The sequence below is a fragment of the Plecotus auritus genome (genome assembly GCF_963455305.1).
Source record: "Plecotus auritus genome assembly, chromosome: X".
Taxonomy (NCBI): domain Eukaryota; kingdom Metazoa; phylum Chordata; class Mammalia; order Chiroptera; family Vespertilionidae; genus Plecotus; species Plecotus auritus.
Window position 1 is genome coordinate 69,620 of NC_137784.1, and position 16,773 is coordinate 86,392.

General features: G+C 57.1%; 1 protein-coding gene and 1 long non-coding RNA gene across 2 annotated transcripts in view; one reads left to right on the forward strand and one right to left on the reverse strand.

The window, feature by feature from the left end:
* PPP2R3B (protein phosphatase 2 regulatory subunit B''beta) overlaps positions 1-7,587 on the reverse strand; it is a 31,033-nt gene extending 23,446 nt beyond the window's left edge. The window contains exon 1 of the mRNA XM_080652528.1: positions 6,905-7,587. Coding sequence (XP_080508654.1) covers positions 6,905-7,198 — 294 coding nt within the window. The 5' untranslated portion in view covers positions 7,199-7,587. The remainder of the gene's footprint in view (positions 1-6,904) is intronic.
* Positions 7,588-7,695: 108 nt separating this feature from the next.
* Positions 7,696-12,059, forward strand: LOC308240640. Its single transcript, XR_013959818.1, has 3 exons — positions 7,696-8,029; positions 8,524-8,602; positions 10,677-12,059. It is a non-coding gene; the product is annotated as an uncharacterized lncRNA (long non-coding RNA).
* Positions 12,060-16,773: the final 4,714 nt, after the last annotated feature.

Here is a 16,773-nt window from a genome sequence, read left to right on the forward strand (position 1 = left end):
GGAGGGAGGGGACGCAGGAGCCCGCCCGCTCCTGGGAAGTGAAGTCCCTCCGTCTGTCCGCACACGCTGAACCCCTCAGAGCTGGGCCCTGCGGCTGGGTGCTGGCCCCTCCCCAAAACAGAGCCCGGTCGGCGTGCGCCCGCCCCTCCCTGCGGGCGGAGAGGAGGAGGCGGCGGTGAACTGCCGGCCTGGGCACTGGAGCGCCCTGCAAGGCCGAGGGCAACGTGGAATGTGACCGGCGATGGCCATGCAGACGAGGGGGTGGAGGCGGGGTCAGAGGGACCTGCCCAGCTCACAGCCCAGGCGTCGGCTCCCCTCCCACCGTCCCCTCCCCAGCCCTCCCACTGGGAGGGAGACCACGGGCAGAAGGCCCCGAGAGGTCCCGCCTGTGAATCGAGGGGAAGAGCCCCCAGCACTGGCTAACGGGGAAGGCCTAGGGCGGAAGCTGGCCCCTGGGACGGAGCCAGGCCCTGAAGGACGCAGGACAGAAATAACACAGCCGCCTCGGGAGGAAAGGGGTTCGGGAGGGAAGGAGTTTGCACTCGGGAGGGAGGGAGGGGCGTGCACTCGGGCCCTGAGGCCCCCCTGGCGGGTCCTGGGCACCAGCCGGGCCGGGGCACGAGGATCGGTGCCAGGACGCCCAGCCCGGACGGAGGACGCTCGCCCAGGACACCCTGCCTCCCTGGGCGACGGCCGTGGAGCGGGTGTCCCTGAGGAAGCGTGGCCGGGTGCCCTGGGCGGAGCTCACTGGGGGCTCCTGACGACGGAGCCCACGACCCCACGGGGACCCACCCCCCGGGACCCCACGAGGCGCCTGCTGCCTCCTGTCCCGTCTGAACCCGGGCCTCACCGGTGCCCGAGGTGACGGAGCCGGGCCCTCGGAGTGTAACGTGAGCCCCAGCGACCACGGCGAGGGCCAATCAGGCGAGGCAGAAGCCGCACAGCACGCACCGGCCCTGCCCCGGGGACTCCTGGCTGCAAACCCGAACTCTCACCCCGACAGACACTGTTTGACGTGGCTAATCCTCACCCAAGGACCTTTTCCGTGGGTTTTCAGGGAGAGAGGAGAGACACAGAGAAACGTCACTGTGAGAGACATGGATTGGTTGCCCCGCACACGTGTCCCAACCAGTCTGAGGGTCGAACTGCAACCGAGGTGGGTGCCCTCGACCGGCATCGAACCCGGGACCCTTCAGTCCGCAGGCCGATGCTCTATCCACCGATCCAAACCCGCTAGGGCCTGCGTTCTTTTTAAAAGTGTTTTTCCCACGATCGACGGCAAACGCTGAGCACACGGCAGGAGGCACATCACGGCTGCCCCTTACGGACGAGGAAGCTGAGGCTCCAGGTGAAGGGGGACGAGCGATGGGCAGGCAGGGCCCTGGGCTGGGACGGACCCCGAGGAGCCCTCCCCGGGGGGGACCCCTTTCCGACAGGGCAGAGCCAGGCGGAAGCTAGAAAGGGACTCACTGATCCCAAGACCATCTCAGCGGCCAGCTGAGGAGGGAGGGAGGGAGGGGGAGGGGGAGAGGCCCTTCTAAAGCCGCATGTATAGCTGCAGGCGGCCTCAGAGGTTGAGCGTCGACCTATGAACCAGGAGGTCAGGGTTCGATTCCCCGTCAGGACACAGGCCGGGGTTGCAGGCTCCATCCCCAGGAGGGGGCGTGCAGGAGGCAGCCGATCCGTGAGTCTCTCTCCTCGTGGATGTTTCTCTCCCTCTGCCTTCCTCTCTGTAAAACCAATAAAAATAGATTTAAATCGGTGCATTTCGTCATCTGCCCTGGCTGGGGGGGACTCAGAACAGACCCCGCCCCCGCCCCCCTCTACAGGAGCTGGGGGACATGTCAGCAGGGCGGAGACATGTTTATTCCTTTGGTTGTATTTTTTCTTCTTTCTTTTCACTTTGTTTTGTTCACATGTTCACTCTAGTGTGGTTCTGAGCAACTTAAAGCGACGGCGATTTCTTCCTTCTCCATGAGGTTTTACAATCTGACCCCCACCCCCCCGCCCCCCCAAAAAACTGCCTTCCCTGACGCGGACGCGCAGCGGTCAGAGACCACGGTCTGAAGGCGGGGAGTTTGCACAGGTCTCTCTGCGGCCGGGGGTCGACGCCCCGGGAGACAGGGCTGGACAGTGAAGACGAGGCTCTGCTTCTGAGCAAAACGGGGCGGAGGCCAGGCTCAGGTCGACGGCTGCTGACGGGGAGGAACTCGAACCTCAGCCCAGATCGCGGGTGTAAAGGGGCTCCCCCGGAGGCTGCGGCTCCCCCGGAGGCTGCGGCTCCCCCGGAGGCTGCGGCTCACACGGAGGCTGGGGCTCACACCGAGGCTGGGGCTCCCCCAGAGGCTGCGGCTCACACGGAGGCTGCGGCTCACACGGAGGCTGAGGCTCCCCCCCGGAGGCTGGGGCTCCCCCAGAGGCTGCAGCTCCCCAGGAGGCTGGGGCTCACACGGAGGCTGGGGCTCACACGGAGGCCACGCCACCCAATGCTGAGGTGCGGGGGACCCTGCCCCTGGGCGCAGCGCACACCCACCGGGCACAGCCGGGCGTCCAGCGAGCTCTTCTCCGTTTCCACTCACGGACCACGGAGCCCGGCAGCTCCACGCCTGGTCCGTCTGCCCACGAGACACGGGAACGTCTGCCATACACACACCCACGCCAGTGCGGAGCTCCAGGCGCCCCAGACGAACAGACAGACAGGGCAAGTCCAGAGCGGGTCCCACTCAGAGATGGAACCCAGAGGTCACCAACTATGGCCTGATAGACAGACAGACAGACAGACACACACGGGCAGGTCCAGAGCGAGTCCCACTCAGATACAACCCAGAGGCCACAGACAGATGGACAGACGGACAGACTGGGGCAGGCCCAGAGCGGGTCCCACTCAGAGATACAACCCAGAAGTCACCAACTATGGCCTGACAGACAGACAGACACACACTGGCTGGTCCAGAGCGAGTCCCAAAACCCAGAGGCCCCTGACGGACAGACGGACAGACTGGGGCAGGCCCAGAGCGAGCCCCCCTCAGCAGAGCAGTGGGCTGAGGCCACGCCACACGCTGTGGGCGACGCTCCCCCGCTCTGCCCAGCACGAGGCTGCAGGACAGGAGACACTGGACGGGGACTGGACCAGGGCTCCCCAGGCACTCGGGACACGGAGGGGGGGCTTAGGGGGGAGCGAGCACGACTAGACACCTAGCACCCCTTGTTCCACAGACCCAGGGTCCACACAGATGCCGACTGTGGGTGGTGAGAGCCAGGGGCGGGGGTGGGCTGGAGGGGGCCAAGGCGGGGGAAGGGGACCTATGTAATCCTTTCAACAGTAAAGATTAAAAAAAAAAAAAAAAAAGATGGAGGGTGCAGCCAGGCCGGCACGCGGTGGGACGGCTCCCCGGAACGTCTCGGATCAGAAGGAATCCCCAACGAGACCGGCCACAGCCGGGCCGCAGAGCTGACCACAGGCACCCATTCTCGGGGTCACCCTCCCCAACGGCAACCTTACAACCCGCTTGGCTGCAGCGATGGGGGCCAGACCCACCGGGTGTGCGGGGCCTGGCTGCCTTCTCTCACACGCACCCAGGCTGCCGTCCCTGCACAGGCGTGCCCAGTCCTCGGGGACTCCGTCACGGGTCCCCAAACACAGGACGTGTCTGAGTGGGTGTGGGTTCTGCCACGGACACCCCTTTAGCGACCGAGTGGGAAGCTGACTAAGGAAGCCCTGGCAACCCCGGAGGGACCCCACCCGGCCCTGCTCACACAGCCCACTGCCCGGGGCAAGTGAGGGCTCAGGTGCCGGCTCTGGCCACGCTGAGGCTGCGCAGGGCCGTGTGAAAGGGCACGGGGTCGGAGGTCAGGGATGGGCCCATTGGCTGGGCGACCCCGGAGATCCAGGCCCGCCTCCTTCTGGGCGTACGGGTTTCCACTTCAAATTCACCCTTTTGCACAACAAATTCACCCTTTTGCAAATCCTCAGTTACTTCCTTTTTTTAAATTTTTTTTTGCTAATTTCTTTGCAGGTAGCTGTGGAAACGGATGTGTGGCTGGTCCGGGACAATGTAAGCCTCCACCAGACCCAGGAAGTATGTGATCTCGTGGGTCAGACGAGGCATGCCTTCTTATTTCTGCCACCGTGTTCTCCAAGGATGAATGCCATGGGAGATTTTTTCAAAAGTCAGAGATAGAAAACATGAGAGATATTCTGGCAGGTCCTTCAACTGTGAACGTTTAGCAGATGTTCTCCATCCTCCTGCAGCGGCTGTTACTCCTGAAGGCCGTCACAATTACTATGTGAATATGTGTACGAAATTGCCACGGGCGGCGCTGGGAGAACCATTATAAGGGAGATTGATAAGCGAGTAAGCGTTTCTGACGCTGAAAAAGGGCTGCATGTTCGTTACTACGTGCATGCAATAACGTGTTTAATTTTAACAACTTTGCAGAACACTCATTTTTGTTACAAAACTTGAAGTTATTTTAGTGGGAAGATTTCCTTTGCAAAAGGGTGGATTTGAAGTGGAAAATCTGTGTCTGAGGGTCCAGCCAGGGTGTCTCCCAGGCTGCTCCCAGCTTCCCCTTGGACACGTCCTTCCCAGAGGAAGTCCGGGACCCACGAGAGCATTTATCAGGAAACCCCCAAGGACTTCCAGCCAAGGACGTCCCCTCGGACGGACGTCCACCCGTCCCTCTCCCCTTGGCAACGGCTCCATTCTGGTTGAGAACCTCGTAGACCAGTGGTCGGCAAACGCATTCGTCCACAGAGCCCAATATCAACAGGACAACGATGGAAATTCCTTTGGAGAGCCAAATTTTTTAAACTTAAACTTCTTCTAACGCCACTTCTTCAAAATAGGCTCGCCCAGGCCGTGGTATTTTGTGGGAGAGCCACACTCAAGGGGCCAAAGAGCCGCAGGTGGCTCGCGAGCCGCAGTTTGCCGACCACTGTCGTAGACTAAGGGATACCAGTTCATGGTAAGCTTACTGCTGCTGATGGGTCACCGGCTCCCTCGGAAAATTTAAAATGTTGCCCGAGCTCAGTGGTCGGCAAACTGCGGCTCGCCAGCCGCGGTTTGCCGCTCTGTTGACTAATGAGATTGCCGACCACTGACCTAACTGGTTTGGCTCGGTGGATAGAGCATCGGCCTGTGGACTGAAGGGTCCCAGGTTCGATTCCAGTCAAGGGCATGTACCTTGGTTGCAGGCTCGATATCCAGTAGGGGCCATGCAAGAGACAGCTGATCATGATGTTCCTCTCTCATCGATGTTTCTATCTCTCTATCCCTCTCCCTTCCTCTCTCTAAAAATCAATAAAACACTAAAAAAACATATATATATATGTTAACAGCAAGTTGCAATACGCTATTCCAGGTATACAACGTGCACCAACCACACCTTTTCCTACAACACCAGGAGGCAACATCTTATTAAACAGACCCTGTACTAAACGGCAGGAAGGCCCGGACCGTATGCTCAGTGGTTGAGCGTCGACCTATGAACCAGGAGGTTACGGTTAGATTCCAGGTCAGGGCACATGCCCGGGTTGTGGGCTCCATCCCCAGTAGGGGCATGCAAGAGGCAGCCGATCCACGATTCTCTCTCATCATGGATGTTTCTACCTCTCTCTCTCTCCCCCTTCCTCTCTGAAATCAATAAAAATATATTAAAAAAAAACTTTTTTAATTGTCAGGAAGCACCATTTTCCTTATTACCCTGCTGTCCAGCTCTAATTATTGGAGACCAATTAGGGCTAAAACCTCTAAGTTCATTAGTCAATCCACATAGAAGAAACTGCTGAGAAGTCACCAACTAAAACCGACGCAGACCCCTCAAACGAACCCCCAAAGTACAGCCAACTTGGGGCTCTGTCAAGGATAAAAAGATTTTGTTGTTGTTTATCATCACCTGAGGATATACACTGAACGCATCATCATCGGGCCACTCGGTGTCGATCCTATAGAATAAAAGGCTCATATGCAAATTGTCCCCTCGACCAGGAGTTCGACCAGCAGGCAGGCCGGCCAACCGCCCACGTCCCCTCCCCCTGGCCAGGCTGGCCGGACCCCACCCATGCACGAATTCATGCACCGGGCCTCTAATATATATATACACACTGAGTGGCCAGATTACTATGCGTTCAGAGATCATCATCATCTGGCCACTCTGTGTATTTTTCCCATTGATTTTTAGAGAGAGGGAGGATGGGGGAGGGAGGGAGGGAGGGGGAGAGGGAGGGGGAGAGAGAGAGAGAGAGAGAGAGAGAGAGAGAGACATTGATTGGATGCCTCCCACACAGGAAGCAAACCTGCAACCCAGGTGGGTGACCTTGACCGCGAATTGAACCCGCCACCCTTCTGGTGCACAGGCCGACGCTAACCACTGAACGCGCCAGCCAGGGCAGGCACCATATTTTTCCAGTTTGTCGGGCTTTCCTGGGGAGAAGAGACTAACATGGACAGGGGTTTGCCCTCCGGGTATTTCCGCCGGCCTCGTTGCTAGGCGACCGGAGTTACCTCTGCAGGTGTTAAGGGGACGGAGGAGGAACTTAGCTACTTCTCTTGTTAGTCCTCACCTGAGGATGTATGTTTCCCATTGCTTTTTAGAGAGAGGGAGACCCATGTGATGGGTTTTCTCCCGAACATGCCCAGGACCCGACCAGGGAGGTGCGTGACCTTGACCTAGAATTGAACCCGCGACACTGCGATGCCGCCGGGGAGGACGCTCTAATCACCAAGAAACACCTGCCATTTCCGGGACAACATTTTTCCAGGAATTAGGGCTTTTGAGGGAAAAAGAAGAGAATAAATGCGTTTGCACCTCGGACACTTCCACCAGCCTCCTCGGCACCTGCCGCGCGTTGCTAGGCGACCGGAGTTACCTGTGCGGGTGTTAAGCGGAAGGAAGAACTTACAACTCGGGTCCCTGCGGATCTACGAGTCCCTCGGACGTGCGGCCCGATCCTGGGGCTCCAGGCGGCGCCCAGGGGCAGCGCGGTGGACGCGGGGGCCGGGCCGGGCGCCGGGGGCGCCTTCAGGGGCGCGGGCTGCGCGGCGTCTGCGCTGCCCAGGTCGGCGCGGCCGGGCGCCTGGATCCTCTGCAGACAGTCCCGGAGCATGGCCTGCGTGCCGGCCTCACTGAGCCAGCACAGGAACAGCTCGTCCACCTTCATCTTCAGCACCGGCTGCAGCACTTTGCCGGGCGGCATCTCGGATGCTCGGCACCGGCGGCCCGGAGGCCCGTGTCCTCACGCCCGGCGCAGGGTCCGGCCTGCAGGGGACCTCGGGGTGCAGACCCCGGCCGCCCGAGGGGCTCCGAGCCCCAGCGGGGCGTGCACCCGAGCTCCGCGGTGCAGGGGCGCCGGTTAGGCTGGGGTCGCAGGCCCGGGTCCGGGTCCGAGGTGCAGGGGCGCTAGGAGGGGATTGCGAGTCTACGGCTCAGGGTTTGAAAGGAGGCGGCGGCCGGCCTGACGGGGGCTCGGGGTCCGGGAGGTGGGGTCACCCACGCCTCGGGGGGGTTGCACAGACTCGGGGGGCTGGGCGGAGGAAGACGTGACACACGGCGGCTCCGGGCAGCTTCAAAACGGCCGCGCCGGGCGCGCTCCCAAACAACGTCGCCTACGTCGCGCGTCACCGCGGCGCGGGGCGTCATCACGTCGCTGCACGCCGGCACGCACGCCTCCATGTTTGCAGAGGTAGCCAGCTGCCCGGTGTTGCCGGGGGACTTTGGTGGCGCCAGGTGGCGTTTAGGAGTTGGGGTGGAGGCGGGGATGGGGGGTAGCGGCCGCCCCACGCCAGATTTTGGAGCTTTTAGGCTTTTTTTTAGGGGAGCGGCCCCTGCCGGCGAGGCAACCCCGGAGCCTAGGAGGTGCGAGCATGCGCGGTGCGTGCCCACCGAGAGCGAGCTGGAGGCCCGGTGGAGTGCGGGAAAGGGAGGGGGAGACTGGGCATGTGCACTCCGTGCTCCCCGTCTTTAGGGTGAGAGGAGAAACGAGCATGCGCACTGTGTTGCCCACGGAGAGCAAGCTGGCGGCCAGGAGGTGGGCAGGGAAAGGGAGGGTGAGCGTGGGCATGCGCGGTGCGTGCTCGCCTGAGTCGCGGTGGGAGGGGGAGGAGGCCGGTGGATCGAGCATGCGCATTGCTTGGTCAACGGGAGCGAGCTGGAGACTTGACTGTGCAAAGGGCTGGGAGGGGGAGATTGGGCATGCGCAGTGCGCGCCCACGGGGAGCGAGCGGGGATGCGCGGTGCGTGCCCGCCGAGAACGGGAGCGAGCGTGCGGGCACGGGGTTCGGGAGCGAGCGCGAGTCCAGGGCTGCAGTTTTGAGCTCAAATGGGCCACTTGTGACCACCGCGTTTTCATTAATTTTGTTTCTGAACCCATAACGGTGGGTTGGAGGCGTGCAACTGTTTTAAACGCCGGCCTCTTGGGATGAGAATGAGCTGCTTGGATGATGGCAAAAATAATAAGTCTGTTTCGATGGAGGCGAAGTTCACCAAATGACCTTCTTTTGCCCTCTGCATGGCTTCTTTCAGATTATCCTTGTAACAGGGTCGGTCACTCATCCACATTTCTCAGATGCACCTCTTCCCCTTATTCATCTTTTTTAATTTGGTAAGATTTTTTATTTATTTTTTATTTTTTTGAAATATATTTTATTGATTTTTTACAGAGAGGAAGGGAGAGGGACAGAGTTAGAAACATCGATGAGAAACATCCATCAGCTGCCCCCTGCACGCCCCCTACTGGAGAGGTGCCCGCAACCAAGGTACATGCCCTTGACCAGAATCGAACCCGGGACCCTGAGTCCGCAGGCCGACGCTCCATCTACTGAGCCAAACCGGTCAGGGCTTAGTAAGATTTTTTTTAAAAACAAAATTTTACTCAAGTTTTTCCTTGGTTTGGCCCTTTCGGGGGGGGAGGGGTCTTTTGGAGGTCTAGCGGGCTGCGTTCTGCTACTTCTCAGCAAAGTAAACGTATCGCCAGACTCGCTGCATAACTCATTTTGGCCCAGCTGGTGTGGCTCAGAGGTTGAGCGTCGACCTATGAACCAGGAGGTCACGGTTCGATTCCTGATGAGGGCACCTGCCCGGGTTTCGGGCTCAATCCCCAGTGTGGGGCGTGCAGGAGGCAGCGGATCCATGATTCTCTCTCTCTTCCTTTCTTTTTTAATTAATTTTTAAAGTCTTTTTTAAAAATGCATTTTTTATTGTTGATAGTATTACAGACAGATCTTCTATTTTCCTCCCCTTCCCCCCCTCCCCCCTCCCAACTCTCAGTTCTCTACCCTATTGCCTGTGTCCATGGCCTATGCATATCTAAATATATAAAAAGCCAGCGACCATAACGCTATAATTGGTCACTATGACGCCCACTGTGGCCAGTGAACTGGCCAATGGGGCGGTGCTGGCCAGCCAACCTCCCTCAGCCCCTCCCCCCAGCTGGCCCTGCCCCAGATTGGCCCCCCCACCCTGGGGCAGGGCCCTGGCCAACTGCTTGCGACCCTTCCCCCCCATTGGCCCCGCCCCCAATGCCCCCCCCATTCCAATCAGGGACAGGGCCAGCCGGCCAACCACCCATGGCCCCTTTTCCAGGTCTCTGGCCCCCAATAGGCTTCTGCCACCCCATTCGGGGGCGGGGCCAGCCGAACCACCGCCCACAGCCCCTCCCCACAGCCAGACCCACCCCTGATCAGCCCCCAACACCCAGATTGACCCAGGCCCCTCCCTCCAGCTAGCTGTGCCCCCAATCCCCTCCACACACACCACTTGGGCATGGGCCTGGCTGGCCAACCTCCCACAGCCCCTCCCCTGGCCGCTGACCCCAGATCAGCTTCTCCCACCCCATTCAGGGGCAGGGCCGGCAAACCCACCGCCCCTCCCTATGGCTGGCCCCACCCCCAATCGGTCCCCCCACCCCAAGCGGGGGCTGGGCCCACTGGCCAATCGCCCACTGCCCCTCCCCCCAGCCAGCCCAGCCCTGATTGGGGCTGGGCCAGCTGGACCCCACCCATGTGTGAATTCCTGCACTGGGCCTCTCTATATATAAAAGCTTAATATGCAAATTTCCCCCACGGGAGTTTGACCAGGGAAAGGGATCGCTCACTATGACCTGTGCTGAACACCAGGGGGTGGTGCAGAACGAGGGAAGGCCCCGGCCGACAGCTGGGAAGGGAAAGCCCTGGACGGCATCCGGAAGGCCCTGGTCAGCCCTGATCCCCGGCCAGGCCTAGGGACCCTACCCACACACCCATTTCGTGCACCCCCATGCACCCATTGCGTGCACCCCCATGCACCCATTGCGTGCACCCCCATGCACCCATTGCGTGCACCCCCATGCACCCATTGCGTGCACCCCCATGCACCCATTGCGTGCACCCCCATGCACCCATTGCGTGCACCGGCCGCTAGTAACGAAATTCTTTGCTTTATCTCTTCTCGTCCCCCCAACCTCGAAGGTCAGCCTGTTCCATGCTCCCCGCTTCCGGTCTTATTTTGTTGGTCATCTCGTTTCGTTCCTTAGATCCCACCTGGGAGTGAGGTCACAGGATGCGTGTCTTCCTCTGACGGGCTTATTCCCTCCGCATCACGCTCTCCTGGTCCCTCCGTGCTGTCCTCCCTTCCTCTCTGAAATCAATAAAAATAGGTATATTTTAAAATAAAATAATACGGTTTTATTTTGCAAACAGAACGACTTCAAACTCGGCGTGTATGTCACACCCGGGGGCCGGACATCCGCAGATCGGGGGCCCTGACAGCGCCGTGGGCAGGGAATCGGTGACGTTCTGCCCACTGGTCAGGATGCACACGCCCGTGTGTGCGAAGCTGTCACCTTCAGCGGGGAAGCAAACCGCCACGCGGCTGTCGGTCTGACTTGATCACAGACAGACCTCTTGTCGGAGAACAAACGCCCCTTTCACGCCGTGTCTGTCAGGAGCTGCCTGTGAGAGTCCATTCATCAGCGGTTTGGAGGGAAGAGGGTTTTGGGGGGCCCCTGCACAAGACAGCTTTATCCGCCCGGGTGCAGAGGGGAGAGCCCGTGGGGCTGCCAAGGAGACAGAAATAAACGGCAGGAGGGAGCACAGAAAGCACCTTCAGTCTGTGCTGGCGCAGGGCGATGGGCTCCGGGACAAAGAGGGGCTGTGGGCCTGGGGGGGCGGGGGGGCCCAGGCCGCCCCAGCGGGAGCAGGCGTCTGCCCATCGCACGCGGGGAAGCTTAGCTGGATCCTTGTGGTAACGTCAGAAACGGGCCAACCGGTAAATAATTTGAGTTATTGGAGCCAAACTTGTCGACAATGGCGGGGAGGCAGGATCTCCACGGACTGAGAGAATGCTCCGGAGAAGGGCCGTTTTCCACGTTGTTTTTTATTTTTTATTTTATTGATATTTTACAGAGAGGAAGGGAGAGGGATAGAGAGTTAGAAACATCGATGAGAGAGAAACATCCATCAGCTGCCTCCTGCACGCCTCCCACTGGGGATGTGCCCGCCACCAAGGTCCATGCCCTTGACCGGAATCAAACCCGGGACCCTTCCGTCCTCAGGCCGATGCTCTATCCATTGAGCCAAACCGGCTTCAGCTCCACGTTGTTTTATTTCTTTTTAAAATATATTTGTATTCATTTCAGAGAGGAAGGGAGAGGGGGAGAGAGAAACATCCACGATGAGAGAGAATCATGGATCGGCTGCCTCCTGCACGTCCCCTCCTGGGGATCGAGCCTGAAAACTGGGGCATGTGCCCTTGACCAGGAATCGAACTTGGGACCCTTCAGTCTGAAGGCTGACGCTCTATCCACTGAGCCACACCAGCTAGGGCAGTATTTCTTTATATACATATTGACTGGCTGATTTCAGAGAGGAAGAGAGAGAGAGAGAAACATCCGTGATGAGAGAGAATCATGGATCGACTGCCTCCTGCACGCCCCCTCCTGGGGATCGAGCCCGCAACCCGGGCATGTGCCCTTGACCGGGAATCGAACTGTGACCCCCTGGTTCGAAGGTTGACCCGCAACCGCGGAGCCACGACCTTGTTTTATACATTACAGTCAAAAGAGGAGATGGACGTGGGTTACATGAAATCCACTGGTGATCGATTAGGAAGGTGGGAGAAAGCCAAGTGCAGGGGGCGGGGGGGGGACTTCTGGGATTGGATAAAAAGTGAAATGATAGACACTTCTTTTGCTTAGCTGGCTGCAGGATAGTTAACAGTCAACAATTAACACGACGGCCCTCGTCGCCTGCGGACTGAAGGGTCCCGGGTTCGATTCCTGGTCAAGGGCACAGGCCCGGGTTGTGGGCTCCATCCCCCAGTAGGGGGCGTGCAGGAGGCAGCCGATCCATGATTCTCTCTCATTGATGTTTCTATCTCCCTCTCTGAAATCAATAAAAAAGAAATAAACTTTGAAAAAAGAGAAAGTGTCTTCATATAAAAAAAACCCACACAAAACACGCAATATCAATGAGGGGATTTCTGGCCTCTGCCCTGGCCCATGGGCTGTGCCCTGAAGGGTCCGGAAAAGGAAGTGACCAGTGACCCTGACCTTTCACCGGTGTCCCATCTTAGATGCAGATGGACAATCCACTCAGTAAAAAATTGACGTTGATCTTTGTCAGGGAAGATGCGGGCCTAGGACATGACTCCCCACACTATAAACCGGTTTTTAATGAAGAGATTTTCATTCCAGCCATGACCGGTGTGGCTCAGTGGATAGAGCGTCGGCCTGCGGACTGAAGGGTCCCGGGTTCGATTTCCGGTCAAGGGCATGTACCTTGGTGGCGGGCACATCCCCGGTAGGAGGTGTGCAGGAGGCAGCTGATGGATGTTGCTCTCTCATCGGTGTTTCTAACTCTCTGTCCCTCTCCCTTCCTCTCTGTAAAAAAATCAATAAAAATTAAAAAAAAGAAAGGTTTTCATTCCAGACCGTCCTGTGTGCTTGCTTTGGATCTTGAGTTTGCAAGGCCACCAGTCAGGGTAGCCCGTGGCTCCCTTTCCTCCACAACCCTAACCTCCAAACACACGTGGCTTGTGCAGCCGGCCATCCACGGCTGATGGGTTTTATAGCCGCCACGTGCGAGGCTATGTCTCTGTCTACGGCCCGGAATCCCCACCGAGGGGCACGTGTTTGACTTTAAGCCGTTTCCTCTCCCGGGCGTTCCATCAGGTCTGCATCCCGGCCCTTTTCCGACGGGTGGGTCTGGGTACCCCTGAGGAATTCCGTCTCTGTGTCTCCCCGTTCCCATTTCTACGCGCTTTATTGCTGACTGATTGTTCCCTGTTCAACGTCTGGGTTTCGTTTGTGGCTCTGCCGGCTTGCCTTCCATGCAATTTTATTTTTTAAAATATACTGAGTGGCCAGATGATGATGATCTCTGAACGCATAATAATCTGGCCACTCCGTGTGTGTGTGTGTGTGTGTGTGTGTGTGTGTGTTTGTGTGTGTGTGTGTGTATGTGTATTAGAGGCCCGGTGCATGAATTCGTGCATGGGTGGGGTCCAGCCAGCCTGGCCAGGGGGAGGGGACATGGGCAGTTGGCCGGCCTGCCTGCTGGTCGAACTCCTGGTCGAGGGGACCATTTGCATATTAGCCTTTTATTCTATAGGACAGACACAGAGTGGCCAGATGATTATGCGTTCAGAGATCATCATCATCTGGCCACTCAGTGTATATTTTTATTGATTTCAGAGAGGAAGGGAGGAGAGAGAGAGAGAGAGAAACATCAATGATGAGAGAATCCTAGATCAGCTGCCTCCTGCACGCCCCCTACTGGGGATGGAGCCTGCAACCCGGGCATGTGCCCTTGACCAGAATCTAACCTGGGACCCTTCAGTCCACAGGCCAATGCTCTATCCACTGAGCCACACCAGCTAGGATCTTTCATGCAGTTTTAAGTTGGAGGAACCCAGCTGGTGTGGCTCAGGTGCTGAGCCTCGACCTAGGAACCAGGAGGTCAGGGTTCGATTCCCCTTCAAGGGCACACGCCCGGGTTGCAGGCTCCATCCCCAGTAGGGGGCGTGCAGGAGGCAGCCGATCCCTGATCCTCTCTCATCATGGATGCTTCTATCTCTCTCTCTTCCTCTCCTTTCCTCTCTGAAATCAGTAGTAATATCTTTTACAATAAAGTGGAGGCATTTGCTCTTGTCCTGAGCGTGTGCAGGTGACGGGCAGACGCATCCCGTTACTGGAATATTGTCTTCCTGTGAACCCAGCACCTCCCCCCCCAACCCCCCTCGCTTCCTGCCGGCCCCAGACTGCCAGGGCCCAGCGCCTGCTTTCCTGATTCCAAGCAGAGCGGTTCTCTGTGACGCGTTTAGACAGACGACAGAGCCATGAATCACAAGGCCTTTGAAGATTTTTTTCAGCCGAGACCGTTTTATGGCCCTGGCTTATGGGCTATCGCTTAGCTGCAGCCGGAACCCAGAAGCCGGTTGGGGTGTGTGTGTGTGTGTGTGTGTGTGTAATCCATTAAAATGTCCTACCTAAGCAGTAGCATGTCAGGTAAAATGCCAGGTGGGCCTGGTCACTTAAAAAACTAATTTTAGCCCGGCCGGTGTGGCTCAGTGGTTACGCCTCGACCTAGGAACCAGGAGGTCACCGTTTGATTCCCCATCAGGGCACAGGCCCGGGTTGTGGGCTCCATCCCCAGTAGGGGGCGTGCAGGAGGCAGCTGATCCATGATTCTCGCTCATCATCAATGTTTCTATCTCTCCCTTTCCCTTCCTCTCTTTCTAAAAAAAAAAAAAAAATCAATAAAAACATATTAAAAAAAAAAAAAAAAAAAAGCCCTAGCCGGCTTGGCTTGGTGGATAGAGAGTCAGCCTGTGGACTGAAGGATCCCAGGTTTGATTCTGGCCAAGGGCACATCCTGGGTTGCGGGCTCGATCCCCAGTGGGGGACGTGCAGGAGGCAGCCAATCAATGATTCTCTCTTATCATTGATGTTTTTCTCTCTCTCTCCTTCTCCCTTCCTCTCTGAAATCAATAAATATATATTTTTTTAAAAAACTAGCTTTATTTTGTTAGAGTCCATTCTGATATGCTTTAATTATTTACTTATTTTAAGCCTTTTCCATGGATTTTTAGGGAGAGTGGAAGAGAGGGAAAGACAGCCAGAAACACATCGGTCGGTTGCCTCCTGCACGCACCCCAACCAGAGGCGGGGATCAAACCTGCCGCCGAGGTACGTGCCCTTGAGCGGAATCGAACCCGAGACCCTTTGGTCCACAGGCCGATGCTCTATCCACTGAGCCACACCAGCTAGGGCAGGGTTTTTTTTTCCTTCTTTTTCTTCTTACTATTTGTGATGAACCATTTCAGACATCCACTTACTTCCTGTCGTCAACACCCCCCTTTTACACCGTGATGGTGGGGCCAGGGGTGCTCGGAAGTCACCCGTGATCTGTGTGGGCCTCCCTTCTCTGTGACCCTGAATGGCTGCACTTTTTTTTTTTTATTTCTATCCAGCTCCCCTCTGAAAGTTTTTAAAATATCTCTCTATGTAAAAGCCTAATATGCAAAGTGTCACCTTGGGAGTTTGACCTACCGTGAGTTCGATCACTCGCTAGGACGTGTGCTGACCACCAGGGGGCAGCGCAGAACAAAGGGAGGCCCCAGCCAGCGGCCGGCAGCTGCTAGGGACCCTACCCATGTACGAATTTTGTGCATTGGACCTCTAGTATATATGTGTATATATGCACTGAGTGGTCACATGATGATGATCTCTGAACGCATAATAATCTGGCCACTCAGTGTATATATAAATATATTAGAGGCCCGGTGCATGAATTCGAGCATAGGTGGGGTCCGGCCAGCCTGGCCAGGGGGAGGGGACATGGGCAGTTGGCCGGCCTGCCTGCTGGTCGAACTCCTGGTCGAGGGGACCATGTGCATATGAGCCTTTTATTCTATAGGATAGACACGGAGTGGCCAGATGATGATGCGTTCAGAGATCATCCTCATCTGGTCACTCAGCGTATATATTGATTTCAGAGAGGAAGAGAGAAACATCCATGATGAGAGAATCATGGATCGGCTGCCTCCTGCATGCCCCCTACTGGGGATCGAGCCTGCAACCCGGGTACGTGCCCTTGACCGGAATCGAACCCGGGACCCTTCCGTCCGCAGGCCGACGCTCTATCCACTGAGCCACACCAGCTAGGGCTCTTCAAGCTTCTTATCAGCTCTGAGTCCTTCCCACCGGCTCTCGGCCTCTACTCGCCTCTTCTCTTTCAATGGGCTCAGGGCGCGTTTATGATGCTGGCACGCAGCCTAATCATACTGCTCAGAACGGGGGCTTCTGACGCCCCAGGACAGAGATGAATAAAACAGTTCGTGATTTCACAGATTTCATGGCGTCACGGGGAGGGAGAGGGGAATTATACAATTAGACCATTCAATGGGCAATTACCCAGCACCACGTGGGATTAAGATAGAAAACAAACAGAGGGAATGAATGACTGACGGGGTGGGGGGGTGGGGGGAGCCGGGTAGAGGCCATGGTATTTAAGTGGAGTTGTTTGATTTTGCTTGTTTTTTTTTTTTTATTGGATAGGAGAGAGAGACATCGATTTGTTGTTCCACATATTTATGCATTCATTGGCTGATTTAAGAATATATATATATTTTAATGTATTGTTTATTTTTTTTAAATATATTTTTAATGATTTCAGAGAGGAAGGGAGTGGGAGAAGAGAGGGAGAGAGAAACATCCATGAGGAGAGAGACTCATGGATCGGCCGCCTCCTGCACGCCCCCTACTGGGGATGGAGCCCGCAACCCGGGCATGTGCCC